This window comes from Seriola aureovittata, chromosome 13 (assembly GCF_021018895.1).
Source record: "Seriola aureovittata isolate HTS-2021-v1 ecotype China chromosome 13, ASM2101889v1, whole genome shotgun sequence".
Classification (NCBI taxonomy): Eukaryota; Metazoa; Chordata; class Actinopteri; order Carangiformes; family Carangidae; genus Seriola; species Seriola aureovittata.
Window position 1 is genome coordinate 4,283,535 of NC_079376.1, and position 16,374 is coordinate 4,299,908.

Consider the following 16,374-nt stretch of genomic DNA (forward strand, 5'->3'; position numbering starts at 1 on the left):
TACACAGTAGCAGGGAGGGAACTGTGCTGTTTCAAAAATCCTATTCCCCTTGTCACTCAACACTATACTATACTGCTGTGCAGGAGGCTTGTGTATGAGAAAAGACTTGTTTGACATCATTCCTATCACTTAAAATTTCTGAAATGAATTGTTTGACCCTCAACAACACCTCCGCACCCCCCAGGCCTGGTGTCAAGCATAATTATTGCACCTGTGAGATTCCAGATCACTGAAGAAATCTAATCAGCTGTTTTTTTTGTCTGAAACCCAGTCCTCCAACACATTTTTACAAGGTTTCTGAAAGACATCATTAATAGGAAGGCAGATTAAACTAATTACAAAGAGCAAAAAACAAAAAAACAAAAACCTCCATGGCACTGGTAATAAGCATCACCAGCACTGATAATTACTGATAATTACCCCTGTCAGATTCAAAGGGTGGCATGTGTGGTCGACTAGAGAGAGAAAAACAGACAACTGAAAAGACTCTGAAGGTGGTTGATGGCAGTGATTAAGTTTTAAAAAGGGAAAATTCAGTAAGAGATAAACTGTATTTTAGATCGTTATTCAAACTGCAATTTAGAAGCTTACAAACCCAACTATAAAGGAGAACACATCATTTTAAGACCCCATTAACATCTGGCATTAAAAACATAATTTCAATTAAGATGCATAAATAACATCCACTTGCATTTACGATTAGTGGTTTCTGATTTTCTGCAATATGTAATCAGTATATATATTGATTGTATGAACTATAGGGAGGTCCCACAACTCACTGAATAAATCTCCATCTGTACATTTATCTGTTATTGACACCTTAAAATCAGATGATTCACCTTGTTACTGATACAAATTATTACCAAAAACCTTAAAGATAAGGAAGACAAAAGCAAGAAAACAAACAAACTTGTTATAGAGGATTTGATTATTGAAATAATTTCCCTCTATTGGAAAGTTTGTTTTCTCTGTGTTTTATGAGAGTAAGAGCAAAAGCCCTCAGTCAAACATGTGACTTGTTACATTGGGGATTTTGGCTGTTTGTAATTGTGGTTTCATGAATGAAAACAAACTGCGTGAACCACACTCACACCTGCTGACGATGGCTGAGATCTGAACATGATGTGAACTCAGCTCTACCCCAGATGTGATCTTGTAGCTCTGACCTACATTTGGATCGTAAAAACCTGTGTACTTTTCCTGCGTATCCACCTTATCTGGTTAGACTATCTCCAAAATGTATAGTTTATCCACATGTTAATTCAAGATCTAAATAAGGCTGTACACTATGAAGCAGATGCTTTTGTCCAAAGCCACACAAATGTGGTCAAAGTTTCTCTCATCTTGATTTTTTTTGGTGAGACTATTTCAAATGAAACCATCTGAGAAGTTTAGAGGGGAAATCTCTCTTCACTGGAAATGTTATCAAGGCATAGAAATCTGTACTGTGACAAGGGGTCACAAGCCACATACAGTAGATTTGGAAAAAAGATAATATCTTTTTATTTAAAAATCCTAATGTGCAAAGGTACTTGTACCTATATCTGTTACATAAATGTAATGGAGCAAAAAGTATGAAATGTAGTACAATTATCTCAAAATTGTGTATAGTAGTAGTAAAGTATAGTACTTGAGTAATGGTACTTAGTTACTTTCCACCACTAGGTATTTCTACTTTTATTCAATGACAGAAACTACCTAAATACATTTATTCTAGCTTCTTCACACTTCTACTACTTTAAGACCTTTGTGTTTTTTCTACCACCACTTTTAAGGATAAATCATTTCTCCACCACTTATTTTCTTCTTTAATTTCTTATAAGAGTGGTAGTAGATGTAAAGAGTTCTTAGCCAAAATCACTTTTATTTTTTAAATTCTTGTTTTTGATGCCAACCACAGGCTCTAACTTGTTTGCCACATTGGTCCTGTTCAGACCTGGTATTAACATCCGGTGGTGATCCGACCACAGGTGGAGCTATATAAGTTCAGGTGTGAAGGCATCCAAGACGCACTGAGGAGCATTTGAGACCCAATCACTCAGACCACATTCAGAGGTGGTCTGGGCCGCATGTTTCCGCATTCTTTGACGCAAATGCGTCCTGGGCCACACTGAAGGACCGCCTACTCCAGTGACGTCATCTGCCTCAGTCTAATTAGTCCCGCCACAGTTTCATAACGAACTCATAATATTTTATTATTAAACTTTATTTATTTCTCTGTAAGATCTGTATGCGGCGCTTTCATTTAAACCCCTCCTTGCCCCGCTCGTTAAACCACAACGTATACCAGTTTATTTGCATATAAAGCGGGGGGGGGGGGGGGGGGGGGGTGAAATCCGATCACAAGTGGTCAATCGAGATGCACGTGGAGACACATTTTTTTAAAGCCAGGTGTGCACTGACCAACTTAAAACTGACCACTTGTGATCGGGTCATTGAAGACGCATATTAATACCATGTCTGAACATGATCGTTAAAGCATTATTAGGAGAGAAAAGCAGGGCGAAATCATTAGAGAGGAATCCCAGGCATATGGCTGCTTTGTCGGCTCCCCTCCCCCCTCCCCTCCCCTCCCCTCCCCTCCCTTCCTCCCTCCCTCCCTCCCTTCCTTCCTTCCTTCCCGCCGTCCGCTCCGCAGCAGCAGCAGGACAGAGGTAGTTCAGGTTTTTGAAGCCGTGGCATGAATAATCTCATCTGAACTTTATCTCCGCTTTCCCTGCCGTCGATCCTATGACTGAGACTCGAATCAAATAACACAGACACGGGGTGAGTACTGCTACCCAACCGCCCGGTGGTGTCGTTTTAACCGGGCACCCGGGACGGCGGTTTGTTGTTAGTGGGAACTTAACGGCCGAGCCGCGGCGAAAACTCTTGTTTCTGGCTAGAAAAAGGAGGAAGGACCGCGGAGGATTGTGGTGGGTGGGTGGGTAGGCGCTCTCCACAGCCGGCTCCGATTTGCCGATCGTGGTTACAGTATGTTGTTGACGGGGGGAAATGTGAATATTAATACTCTCGTGTCTTTTAAGTTGAATTATTAATTTAGTACGGCCAGCTTTGGAGGTGCTGGGCTTTCAGCGTGCAGTGGCGGTTGGGCCACGATGGGAGCCATTGATGCTAGTTCTGGCTCCTAGCATAGAACAACACAAGTGCTCGGTTTAATAATAATGTTTTATACCAAACTCTGTATTTAGCACCTCTATCTGACATATACGGTTATATATTATTGTGTAATAGTAGTATTTGACTTAAGTGCCGTTCGACCAGATTCATTTTCTGTGCACTTGTTATAGTTTTTGAACACCATATATGTCAGCATTTTCTCATTAAATCTCGTGACATAAGAGCAAAACACGACTGTGTGAAGTTTAAAATGAAAGTTGTGCGTATGGTTTAATTGTACTGGAAATGATCTCGAGCTCAATCACTACAATTAAGCATCTAAAGCAGACAACATGGGTCTTAAAATTAGTCCGTATTTACACTGCTCAAAAAAAAAATCATCACAGTATAACACCAAGTCAGTTAAACTTCAGGGATATCAATCTGTCCATTAAGGAAGCACAAGTGACAACAGGTGCAATGGAGAGGCAGAAGCAAGGCAACCCCCCAAAAAGGGAATGGTTTTGCATGCGGTGGCCACAGGCCCTGTCCAGACCTGGTATTAACATGCGTCTTCAATGACCCGATCACAAGTGGTCAGCTCTAAGTTCGTCAGTTCATACCTGGCTTTAAAATGCGTCTCCACGTGAATCTCGATTGACCACTTGTGATTAGATTTCTCACCCCCCCCCCCCCCCCCGCTTTATATGCAAATAAACAGGTATGAGTTGTTGTTTTTAGCCAATCGACAGACGGGTCCGGTGTGTGTGTGTGTGTGTGTGTGTGTGTGTGTGTGTGAGGTTGAGCAAATAAAAGCGATAAAGTTTGATCCATTTGAAATAATAGAATATTTTCTGTTCATTGTGAAACTGTGGCGGGACTAATTAGACTGAGGCAGAGGACGTCACTGGAGTAGGCGGTCCTTCAGTGTGGCCCAGGACGCATTTGCGTCCACACTGCTAAAAGAATGCGGACACATGCGGCCCAGACCACCTCTGAATGTGGTCTGAGTGATCGGATCTCAAATGCTCCTCAATGCGTCTTGGATGCCTTCACACCTGAACTCATAGCTGTCCACCTGTGATTGTATCACCAGAAACGGATGTTAATACCAGGTCTGAACAGGACCACAGGCAATTGCTCTCTCCTAATCCTTCCTGACTGATTCCTCTCTAGTTTTGTGTTTTGCTAGTGTCCTTGTCACTACTGGTGGCATGAGGCGGTACCTGCAGCCCAATCAGGTTGCACAGATAGTCCAGCTCCTCCAGGATGGCACATCCATACGTGTGGTTGCAGGAAAGTTTGCTATGTCTCCCAGCACAGTCTCAAGAGCATGGAGGCGATACCAGGAGACCGGCTGTTACATGAGGAGAGCTGGACAGGGCCGTACAAGGGCATCAACCCAGCAGCAGGACCGTTACCTGCTCCTTTGTGTGAGGAGGAACGGGAGGAGCACTGCCAAAGCCCAACAACGTGACCTCCAGCAGGCTACTGGTGTGCATGTTTCTGACCAAACTGTCAGAAACAGATTCCATGAGGGGGGCATGAAGGCCCGAAGTCCTCTAGTGGGACCTGTGCTCACAGCCCAGTACTGTGCAGCTCGACTGGCATTCGCCAGAGAATACCAGAATTGGCAGGTCCACCATTGGTGCCCCGTTCTCTTGTTCTCTTCACAGATGAGAGCAGGTTCACACTGAGCACATATAACAGGCGTGAAAGAGTCGGCAGACGGTGCGGTGAACGTTGTGCTGCCTGTAACATCATCCAGCATGACCGGTTTGGTGGTGGGTCAGTGATGGTCTGGGGAGGCATATCCTTAGAGGGTCACACAGACCTCCATGTCATAGCCAACGGTCCCCTGATGGCTGTTAGGTACCGGGATGAAATCCTCAGAGCGATTGTCAGACCTGACGCTGGTGCAGTGGGCCCTGGGTTCCTCCTGGTGCAGGACATTGCCCGGCCTCATGTGGCCAGAGTGTGTAGGCAGTTCCCGGATGATGAAGGCATTAATGCCATTGACTGGCCCTCACGTTCCCCTGACCTTAAATCTAATTGAGCACCTATGGGACGTTATGTATCAGTGCATCCGACGCTGCCAAGTACTGCCACAGACTGTCCAGGAGCTCACTGATGCCCTGATCCAGGTCTGGGAGGAGATCCCCAAGTCAATCAACTAATTGTTTCGGCCCTAGAATAATACATTCAAAAGCATTAATTAAGAAAATAATGTAGCACTTTAAGTGTATGAGATTTTGGTTAGTAATGTCCTTTCACATCCTGTAGGTCTGAGAACTAGAGTGTCTGATAGACCTACAGGATGTGAGAAACACACTAGACACTGTTGTAGGATGTAACATTAGTCTGCCACAGGTGCCTGATCACAGTGATCAAGCTATAAGCCATTTCCAGTCTGAACATGGTCTGCTTTTTTACAATAAATAAAATAAATAAAACATATGTATCATAACTGTAGATTTATGGCATTTACAATTAACTCGATCCAAGTCAAATCCTTGAGATTTAGCGCCAAAATGCTAAACTATAGAGTGTTCAAAAAACATATTTATCAATATACCTGTAAAAAAATTCTCATGTCCCAAACTGTTTTCTCTTCTCTGTGCAGTGTGCTTTCTCTCAGGTTGTAGGTCTTCCTGGTTGTATCTCATTTTCTATTTGAATTTTGACACGTTGTTTTTCCTTTAGGGAGATAGTGCTCTCTAGTGTCTCTTATTTAACAGGGGACAACATATGTCAGAAGACGACATATGTCCATAACTGTTTTCTCACTCTTTGTATTTTAGATCTCCGGGCACCTTCATAAATGACTTTTTTCCTATTCTGTCCACTGTCAGGAAATGTTACTCAATGCAAGCGAGGATTCAAAGACCTCCAGACTCCCAAGCCGTTCAGTGTCCATTAGATAAACTTCTTTGTTTTGGTATGGATTGTAACCTCTTAAAATGTGGTGCTGGTTTAGTTCACTCATCTGATCAGTCAGGTGAAGACAGCAGGTGTAATTGAGTCTTTCTTTCTCATTTTATGTTTGGTTTTAAGTGTGAAAAGAAGCACAGTAAGTCCCTCTATTGAAGTGTGAAAAATAGTGTATAATCAGTCCTACTTAGTTAGAGGTCACTAATTTTTTGATTTAGCATTTGATTACATGTTGATTAAATGTTAAAGTATGTGGTGTTTTGTCATCACAGTTTCTGGCTTTAAAATCTTGCATTACATCCCTGAGTGAACAATGTGTTTATTGTAAAATGCTATATAATTTAAACAGATTATAGGGCCTTAGTTTTGCCTGATAAACAATTTGTGCCTTGTTGTTTTGCAGATGATATTTGACAATAACTGCAGTGTCTAGTGCATTTAGTTTCATTTTAGTTTCCTCAAAATAGGGGGCAGTTTGTGTAAAATTGTTAACAACTCTTTGCTGTTGTTTTTATTTTGTAAACCCTATTGCTGTGCTTTGGAGTCCAACCTGTATGAATATTATTTTCATTGTACCCTTGGTTTAACTTTTTGTGATTGTTTTTTTAGAAACTGTATCACAAATAGAAATTTGAAGCAAGTGAAATCTTTCACCCAAATGCCCTGCCCACAGGTTTTACACAGAGGAGACACAGCCGGACACTGCGCACTATTTTTCTGTCTGATGGAAAATTAAATGCCACAGGCTGCTGTTCAGAGCTCAGTCTCCTCTTTACTTGCATCTCATTCATTTTGGACAGTCAGAGGGCCTTTAATGTTAGCAGGAGTGTTGTTTTGTTCCTGTAAGTCATCTGTGTATTTGAAGTGGTGTGTAATAAGGAAGTGACTCTCTAAAGGGAAAATTCAGTAAGAGATAAACAGTGTATTTTGAATTGTTATTCAAACTGCAGTTTTGAAGATTTTAAACCCAACTATAAAGGAGAACACATCATTTTAAGACCCCATTAACATCTGGCATTAAAAACATAATTTCATCAAGATGCATTAATAACATCCACTTGCAGTTACACTTGGTGTTTTCTCATTTTTCTTTTGCAATTTGTAATCGGTATATATCAATTGCATCAAGGATTAGGGAAAGTCCATAACTCACTGCATAAATCTCAATCTGTACAACATCTGTTATTGACACCTTCAAATCAGATGATTGAGTTTGTTGTTGATACAAATTATTACCAAAAACATTTAAGGTAAGAAAGACATAAGCAACTAAACAAACAAACTTGTTATAGAGGATTTGATTATTGAAATAATTTCCCTCTATTGGAAAGTTTGTTTTCTCTGTGTTTTATGAGAGTAAGAGCAAAAGCCCTCAGTCAAACATGTGACTTGTTACATTGGGGATTTTGGCTGTTTGTAATTGTGGTTTCATGAATGAAAACAAACTGCGTGAACCACACTCACACCTGCTGACGATGGCTGAGATCTGAACATGATGTGAACTCAGCTCTACCCCAGATGTGATCTTGTAGCTCTGACCCACATTCGGATCGTAAAAACCTGTGTACTTTTCCTGCGTATCCACCTTATCTGGATAGACTATCTCCAAAATGTATAGTTTATCCACATGTTAATTCAAGATCTAAATAAGGCTGTACACTATGAAGCAGATGCTTTTGTCCAAAGCCACATAAAAATGTCCTCTCCCTCTTTCCCCTGGTCAAAGTTTCTCTTATGTTTGATTTTTATTGGTGAAAGTGGGAAATTTCATCTCTTTGGGTCTCAGACAGTTTTTTAAATGAAACCATCTGAGAAGTTTAGAGGGGAAATCTCTCCTCAGTGCAACTGTTAACAAGGCATAGAAATCTGAAATGTGACATGGGGCCACAAACAACATAGGTTTGGAGAAAAAAAAGGGTTTGGTTTAATATTTCATAACACATATCTTATAAGCTTATCATAATGGTCTTTTAATGAAAGGTCCTAATGTGTGAAAATACAATTATCTTAAAATTGTGCTTAAGTACAGTACCTGAGTCACTGTAGTTACTTCCCTCTTCTGGGTATTGTTACTCAGTGGCAGCAACTAACATATTAGAAGTACTTTTATAATGTATTATGATGTTCCATTATAGGTTAAACTACCCAGCAGTACATGAAGTAGCTAAAACTGGCCCCGCCTTTACCTGATGCAATTTCCTGATGTCTGCTAGAGAGTCATTTTTGAACACTTCATACAGGATGTCAGAATTTTCTTCTTAAATCTTGTTAAAACAGTGTCAACTAAATTTACTGTGAAGGCTCTTAAATGAGAACATAACAGGAATATGTTGGTTTAAATATATCTGTTAAAAAGCTATATTAGCAGCAGTATCAATAATGGCTGCATAGTACAGCACAATAACCATTCACAATAAAGTTTGTAATGTTTAAAACTGTCAGAGGTTTTTGTTCACTTTAAGGATGTAGATTTTTGGTGTAGATGTATTGAGTTTCATAGGGCTTTTGTTATTTACCTGCTGCAACATGAGATGATACCTACATCTAAATATAACAGGCTGAATATGAATTATTCTGAAATGGGCCATTATGAGTATTCTTACTTTTAGTACTTTAAGTATATTTTGATGCTAATACATTTGTACTTTTACTGAAGTAAAATTTTGAATGCAGGACTTTTACTTGTAACTGAGTATTTCTACACAGTAGTATTACTACTTTACCAAACGGGTTTGAAACCAGTGGTTTAATCTTCAATAATGCATCATAACATATGAGCTTAACATAATATATATATATTTTTTTAAAATCCTGATGTGGAAAGGTACGTGTACCTTTAACTGTTATATAAATGTAATGGAGTAAAGGTCAAATACTTCGGTGTGAAATGTAGTACAAATATCTCAAAATTGTGCTTAAGTCAGTACTTGAGTAATTGTACTTAGTTACTTTCCACAACTAGGTATATCTACTTAAACTCATTGACAGAAACTACCTAAATACATTTATTCTAATACTACACTTGTGCAATTTTGAGGTATTTGTACTTTACTTGAGTATTTCCACGCCTCTACTACTACTTTTTATTTACATTTAGGACCTTTGTATTTTTTCTACCACCGCTTTTAAAGATAAATAATTCCTCCACCGCTTATTTTTTTGTTTATTTTCTGATAATAGTGGAAGTAGATGTAAATGTGATGTGCAGATCGGTTAACCAAATCACTTTTGTTTTTTTTTAATTCTTGTTCTTGACGCAAACCAAAGGCTTTCACTTGTTTGCCACATTAAAGCATTAGTAGGAGAGAAAAGCAGGGAGAAATCATTAGAGAGGAATCCCAGGCATATGGCTGGCTTTTGTCGGCTCCCCTCCCCCCTCCCTTCCTTCCCTCCTGCCGTCCGCTCCGCAGCAGCAGCAGGACAGAGGTAGTTCAGTTTTTGAAGCCGTGGCATGAATGATCTCATCTGAACCTGATCTCCGCTTTCCCTGCCGTCGATCCTATGAGCGAGACGGGAATAAAATAACACAAACACGAGGTGAGTACGGCTACCCAACCGCCCGGTGATAGTCGTTTTAACCAGGCACCCGGGCGGCGGTTTGTTGTTTTTGGGAACTTAACAGCCGAGCCGCGGCGAAAAACTCTTGTTTTTGGCTAGAAAAGGAGGAAGGACCGCGGAGGATGGGTGGTGGTGGGTGGGCGCTTTTTGGCTAATTAGCTTGCTAGCATTCTTTTTTTTTTTGGTGATGGTGGGGGGGGGGGGGGGAGTAAGAGGAAATTGCCAAAGAAGGCCAAAGTGAAACGAATGCCAAGCGTTTTGTTGCCCCACGGAGGCATCGTTTTTCCGTTTCACTGAACATCTTTAGCCCAGTTAGCCAGCGGCAGCTCGTAAGTCAGCTCCGTAGCATAGCTAGCCGGCTAGCTGTTAGCTACTAGCGCAAAATGGCCTCATTGTCGCTCGGTAGCTCTGATGCTGAAAAGACAAAGCATGCGGCAGTCACGGCCAGCAGCTCGGAGCCGTGCTCCACAGCCGGCTCCTCCGGCTTTAATTTGCCGGTCGGTAGTGCTTACAGTATGTTGTTGATGGGAAAATGTGAATATTAATGCTGCCGTGTTTGTAAGTTTAATTATTAATTTAGTACGGCGAGCTTTGGAAGTGCTGGGCTTTCAGTGTGCAGTGGGGGATGGGCCATGCTAGGAGCCATTGACGTAAAGCGAGGCTGCATTTTGTTTGGCTTCTGGCTCCTAGCATTGAACAAGACAAGTACTCGGTTTAGTAATGATATTTTTTAAAACCAAACTCTGTATTTAGCACCTCTATCTGACATATACACTTATATATCATTGTGTAAGAGTAGTATCTGACTGAAGTGCTGTTCAACCAGATTCATTTTATGTGCGCTTGATTACTCATTTCCTGATATCTGCTAGACAAGTTTTTGAACACCATATATGTCAGCATTTTCTCGTTAAATCTCGTGACTAAATTTACTGTTAAGAGCATAACGAGACTTTATAGGGTTTAAATGAACGTTGTTCTATGGTTTAATTGTGCTGGAAATGATATAGAGCTCAATCACTACAATTAACTATCTAAAGCAGACAAGATAGGCATTAAAAATTGGATGTATTTATATTTAGCTGGGTGCATAGATTAGCACCATAACCACACACATTGAAGTTTCTAATGTATAAAACATTTTAAAGATGTTTTAGTTCTCCTTTGAATTGTAGGTTTTTAATGTATATTTGTTCGTGTTATTGTGATGTGTTTTTTGATATTTTCTCTTAAAAGGTGTTCATATTATTGTGTACATCAGTCATGGTTTTGGGAACCTGCTGGAAATGGTTGTCAATTCACTGGAAAATATAGGACTGAAACAACAATTTTCATTATTGATTGACCTGGTGATTATTATTTTGAATATTTTTAAGTTTATTAAATGTCAACAAATCAGTCAGAGGTCTTACTTTGTCTGACCAACTACCAATACTCAAAGATAGGAAGTTTTCAATGATATCACTCAGAGATAAAAATACAAGACAAGACAAATACGTTCATTTGAGAGGCCGGAACTGGATCATGTTTGACATTTCTTTCACTATTTTTGCTTGAAAAAACGGTGAAACTATTAATCAGTAATCAAAGCTGAAAAAAATTTTTTTTTGGGTCAATCGACTAATTGTTTCAGCCCTAGATAAATACACTCAAGAGCATTAATTAAGAAAATAATGTAGCACTGTCAGTATCTGAGATTTTGGTTAGTAATAGAAAGTAGATATAGAGTGTCTGATAGACCTACAGGATGTGAGAAACACACTAGACACTGTTGTAGGATGTAACATTAGTCTGCCACAGGTGCCTGATCACAGTGATCAAGCTATAAGCCATTTCCAGTCTGAACATGGTCTGCTGTTTTACAATAAGGAAAATAAAACAAATATTGATCATAACTCTGTAGATTTATGGAATTTACAATCACTTAATTCAGCTAAAATCCTTGAGATTTAGCGCCAAAATGCTAAACTATAGAGTGTTCAAAAAACATATTTATCAATATACCTGTAAAAAAATTCTCATGTCCCAAACTGTTTTCTCTTCTCTGTGCAGTGTGCTTTCTCTCAGGTTGTAGGTCTTCCTGGTTGTATCTCATTTTCTATTTGAATTTTGACACGTTGTTTTTCCTTTAGGGAGATAGTGCTCTCTAGTGTCTCTTATTTAACAGGGGACAACATATGTCAGAAGACGACATATGTCCATAACTGTTTTCTCACTCTTTGTATTTTAGATCTCCGGGCACCTTCATAAATGACTTTTTTCCTATTCTGTCCACTGTCAGGAAATGTTACTCAATGCAAGCGAGGATTCAAAGACCTCCAGACTCCCAAGCCGTTCAGTGTCCATTAGATAAACTTCTTTGTTTTGGTATGGATTGTAACCTCTTAAAATGTGGTGCTGGTTTAGTTCACTCATCTGATCAGTCAGGTGAAGACAGCAGGTGTAATTGAGTCTTTCTTTCTCATTTTATGTTTGGTTTTAAGTGTGAAAAGAAGCACAGTAAGTCCCTCTATTGAAGTGTGAAAAATAGTGTATAATCAGTCCTACTTAGTTAGAAGTCACTAATTTTTTGATTTAGCATTTGATTACATGTTGATTAAATGTTAAAGTATGTGGTGTTTTGTCATCACAGTTTCTGGCTTTAAAATCTTGCATTACATCCCTGAGTGAACAATGTGTTTATTGTAAAATGCTATATAATTTAAACAGATTATAGGGCCTTAGTTTTGCCTGATAAACAATTTGTGCCTTGTTGTTTTGCAGATGATATTTGACAATAACTGCAGTGTCTAGTGCATTTAGTTTCATTTTAGTTTCCTCAAAATAGGGGGCAGTTTGTGTAAAATTGTTAACAACTCTTTGCTGTTGTTTTTATTTTGTAAACCCTATTGCTGTGCTTTGGAGTCCAACCTGTATGAATATTATTTTCATTGTACCCTTGGTTTAACTTTTTGTGATTGTTTTTTTAGAAACTGTATCACAAATAGAAATTTGAAGCAAGTGAAATCTTTCACCCAAATGCCCTGCCCACAGGTTTTACACAGAGGAGACACAGCCGGACACTGCGCACTATTTTTCTGTCTGATGGAAAATTAAATGCCACAGGCTGCTGTTCAGAGCTCAGTCTCCTCTTTACTTGCATCTCATTCATTTTGGACAGTCAGAGGGCCTTTAATGTTAGCAGGAGTGTTGTTTTGTTCCTGTAAGTCATCTGTGTATTCGAAGTGGTGTGTGATAAGGAAGTGACTCTACTTTTCTTCCCCTCCTCAGTGAAGAGAAAGTGAAAATCTTGTTCAACTAGTTTTTTAAGCGTGGCGTGTGTAGACCCGGAAACCTGATATCCCTTGTAAATATTAGTGGTTCATGGTGGTATACTGTGTTGTGAATATTGTGAATGCTCTTATTTTCATATTCTTATCACTTTTACCCCTTAAAAGCACCTTATTGATTAGGATATCTTTTTGATTTTCTTGATCACAGGTGGCAGTGGGAAAGAATATAAGTGCACTGATCATGTAACTTGAGTGCTGTTTTTGTTTTCTGACAAAGGTCTCTCTAGTCTGTGCTTACTTTGATGCAGCGTCCGCATTTAGTTGGTAACCATGCTATTTTCGGTGGCTCAGTGGTCTGTTAAAAGTGTGGTTGTTCCGCCCAGCAGGAGTCTTGCCTCAGACTGGCCTAAAATGGGCAGAAATGGTGCTGAACAAAAGCTGCTTGTCGCTCGTACAAAAGTACTTGAAGCGTTGCAGCCGGGACCAAGCTGCATTGCTATTGCCTGTGCCTCTCAACAGGAAAGGTATAGCAAACTTTAAGAAAAAAACAACTACAACAAACAATTTACTGTTTACTGTAATTCACAAAGAGTTTAAGCCTGTAGAGTTTATTTATAAAATCACAGCTGCTGTGCAGCAGATTGTAGCGCTAGCTCCCTCATGTCCACACACACATATTACACCACATAGCCTCATTACGTCACACATATACATTATTAATTACATGGCACTTATTGTTTTCACTACGACCCTAGCTAGTGAAATTCAGAACAGTAGGCATTTTGTGTGTTTGTCAGTGTGATACATTTGTTGATGCCCACAAGTGTTTTGCCGTCGGGTGTCTGACTGTGTTTTTGTCTCCTCACCATCATCACAGAGAGACAACATGTTCCCGAAGGGCACCAAACGCAAGTTCTCAGACTCCGGGGAGGAGCCGGTCTCCAGCGGCGACCAGGGCCAGGCGGGATCATCTGTGGCGGCTCGGACGCTGTCGTCCTCTTACAGCCTGCAGCGGCAGTCACTGCTTGACATGTCGCTGATCAAGCTGCAGCTCTGCCACATGCTGGTGGAGCCCAACCTGTGCCGCTCGGTGCTAATCGCTAACACGGTGCGGCAGATCCAGGAGGAGATGACCCAGGACGGCACCTGGCAGATAATGACCCAGGCCCTGGCAGCTGCCCAGTGTCCCGCCGACCGCCTGGTGGCCACCGAGGTGCTGTGCCGGCAGACGGACGCAGCGGCTCAGGCCGGGCAGAGCCCCAAACCATTCTCAGTGGTTGGGCTGGAAGAAGGTTACCACTCGGAGGAGGTGGTGATGGAGGGAGACGTTGAGACAGAGGTTACCATGTCCACCTTGTCGCCCGTCTCCCCCCAGCTGTCCTCTGCCTCTTACCTGGCTGGACCCTTTGGCATGGGGCCCTGCTGGGAGGAGGAAGAGGAAGACGGTGAGTGCGAGGAGGATGATGAGGAGGACAGTGAAGAGTGTGTGTCGGAGGGAGAGGAGGGAGACCGGGACCACCTGAGCGCAGACTCCAGAACAGGGGAGCAGGTTTTTGGGACTTTTGAGATCAAGCACCCAGCGCCGCCCCCTGACCCTGCGCTCGAGGAACTGTTTTCAGACGTGGACCCGTCCTACTATGACCTCGATACAGTGCTGACAGGCATGCAGAGCGCCCCCAAGATGGGGCCTTATGATCTGCTGGAGAGCCTTTCTTCTCACGGGCCGACGGCCCTGAGCTCCAGCTCGAGCTGCAGGTCAGACCTGAACGAACTGGACCACATCATGGAGATCATAGTGGGATCCTGAAACTCAGAACATTCCTCTGGCCTGTACTGATCCCACAGACTCTTTCCAGACTATGCACAGTACACGTGCATGTTCTGTATGTGGTATTGTTACACATGGAAATTGTTGAAGGTTTTGGGACAATTTGGGAAATTAACAGCAAAGCCAAGTAGATTTTGGGATTGGCTGTTAGAGATGTAGTTAGTCTCCTCTAACAACCACTTAGGCAAGTCGGCAGCTGTAGTTGGGACCTTCATCTTTTATTCAGAAAATGTAATTGGCAGTTGAAGTATTGAGGGTAAAATCAATAAATTTGGGGATTCACAAGCCTTCCAGGCCTGTGGGCAAAGCAGTTAGTTTCCTACTTTGTTGATGAAATCCCAAAACTCGACAATATCTGTGAGAAGGCAAAGATAATTACCTATACCATGATGCATTCTTATTTACGTACTTTCCATGTTTACGTCTGTCATTCATTCTGTCATACTAGCTCCTCCTGGTCGTACTCTCTGCCATTTTGTCCATTTCTATTTATTGTTACATGGACTGAGGAACAATTCTTCACACTACATGCATCAGAAACCAGAACAAATTGTAAATCCAAATCTATGAATCAATGCATATTTTCCTAAAGATTTGAGCAATTATGAATGGAATATATGTATATGTACGTATGTGTATATAGAAATATATTTTTTGCATTATACAGCTGGGGGATTTTTGCAAGTATCATTTGATATTATTATTATTTTTTTCTCTCCCAAGCGATTTTTAAAATTTTAATGTAGCCAGACTCGAGACAGTGTCTTCCCATGGTTTGGTATAACAAGTCGACTGTAACAGGTGTCAAGTCTGGCATCGTCACACTTTATAGGCGCTGTTCTTTCATTTTCTCTAAAGCTTTACACAGGGCAGGGAAATTACTGCCAGCCACCAACCAAACGCTGGTTAAGATTTGTCTGTTTCTGGTAAGTTTACAGGAGCCAGTGGACAAATTTTCTAAGTAAGTTTCCTGCCCTTCTTCTTTACAGATCTAATAACAATAATAATAGCAGCTTTTTTCCTGAAGCATTTGGAGAAACCCCGGGGTGATAACTGCATCAAGAAGCCATATTTCTTTCTCTCATTTGTTATAACTACAAATGAAGAATTCTTTGTGTTAACCCATCTAATTTATTGTTGTTTTTATTTATTGTATTTATTATATCTAGGTACAGACATGCCATATTGACTTCATTGGCCTGATGAAATTATATTTATCCAAATTTTGCCCTCCGTTTTGAATGCAGTACCTATTTATTCCTCACATTTTTTATTATTATTAGTAATAATAATGATAACAACCGGGTTACTATTCAAATCACTATGCAGCTCTGTCATACGTGTTTCAAAATGATTGTATATGACTCAAATGTCCTTTAATTCCTTTATGCAAACAGTTGCCTTTCTCCTAAAGATGTGGAAAATCAAATGCATTTTTCAAAATTGTTCCTTATCATCATGATGAAGAAATTAACTCAGGCAAACAAAATGTATTGACTAAAATACAGTATTACGACACGCTTGATACCTTACCGCAACACTCCTGAAGGATGTCACTCTGGTCTGAATGGGAGCTAGAACTTCAAAGACTAATTACCGTTGTAAAATGTATGCATTTTTTTATATTAAGGAAAAAACATTGTAGCATCTTTGTAAATATTTTTTATAATAAAAGGTGCAACTATT

At 40.5% G+C, this 16,374-nt stretch overlaps 1 protein-coding gene across 5 annotated transcripts; it reads left to right on the plus strand.

The window, feature by feature from the left end:
* The first annotated feature begins 2,631 nt into the window (after window positions 1–2,631).
* On the plus strand, window positions 2,632–16,374 carry cdca4 (cell division cycle associated 4). 5 transcript variants are annotated; one of them, XM_056393214.1, is made up of 3 exons: window positions 2,632–2,766; window positions 13,247–13,384; window positions 13,738–16,374. In XM_056393214.1, exon 3 carries the CDS (start codon window positions 13,747–13,749, stop codon window positions 14,665–14,667), a length of 921 nt encoding a protein of 306 aa, XP_056249189.1. In that variant the 5' UTR covers window positions 2,632–2,766; window positions 13,247–13,384; window positions 13,738–13,746; the 3' UTR covers window positions 14,668–16,374. The 5 variants fall into 5 exon arrangements, with proteins under 5 accessions (XP_056249189.1, XP_056249188.1, XP_056249187.1 ...); XM_056393212.1 differs by lacking the exon at window positions 2,632–2,766 and adding an exon at window positions 9,009–9,567; XM_056393215.1 differs by lacking the exon at window positions 2,632–2,766 and adding an exon at window positions 9,796–10,085.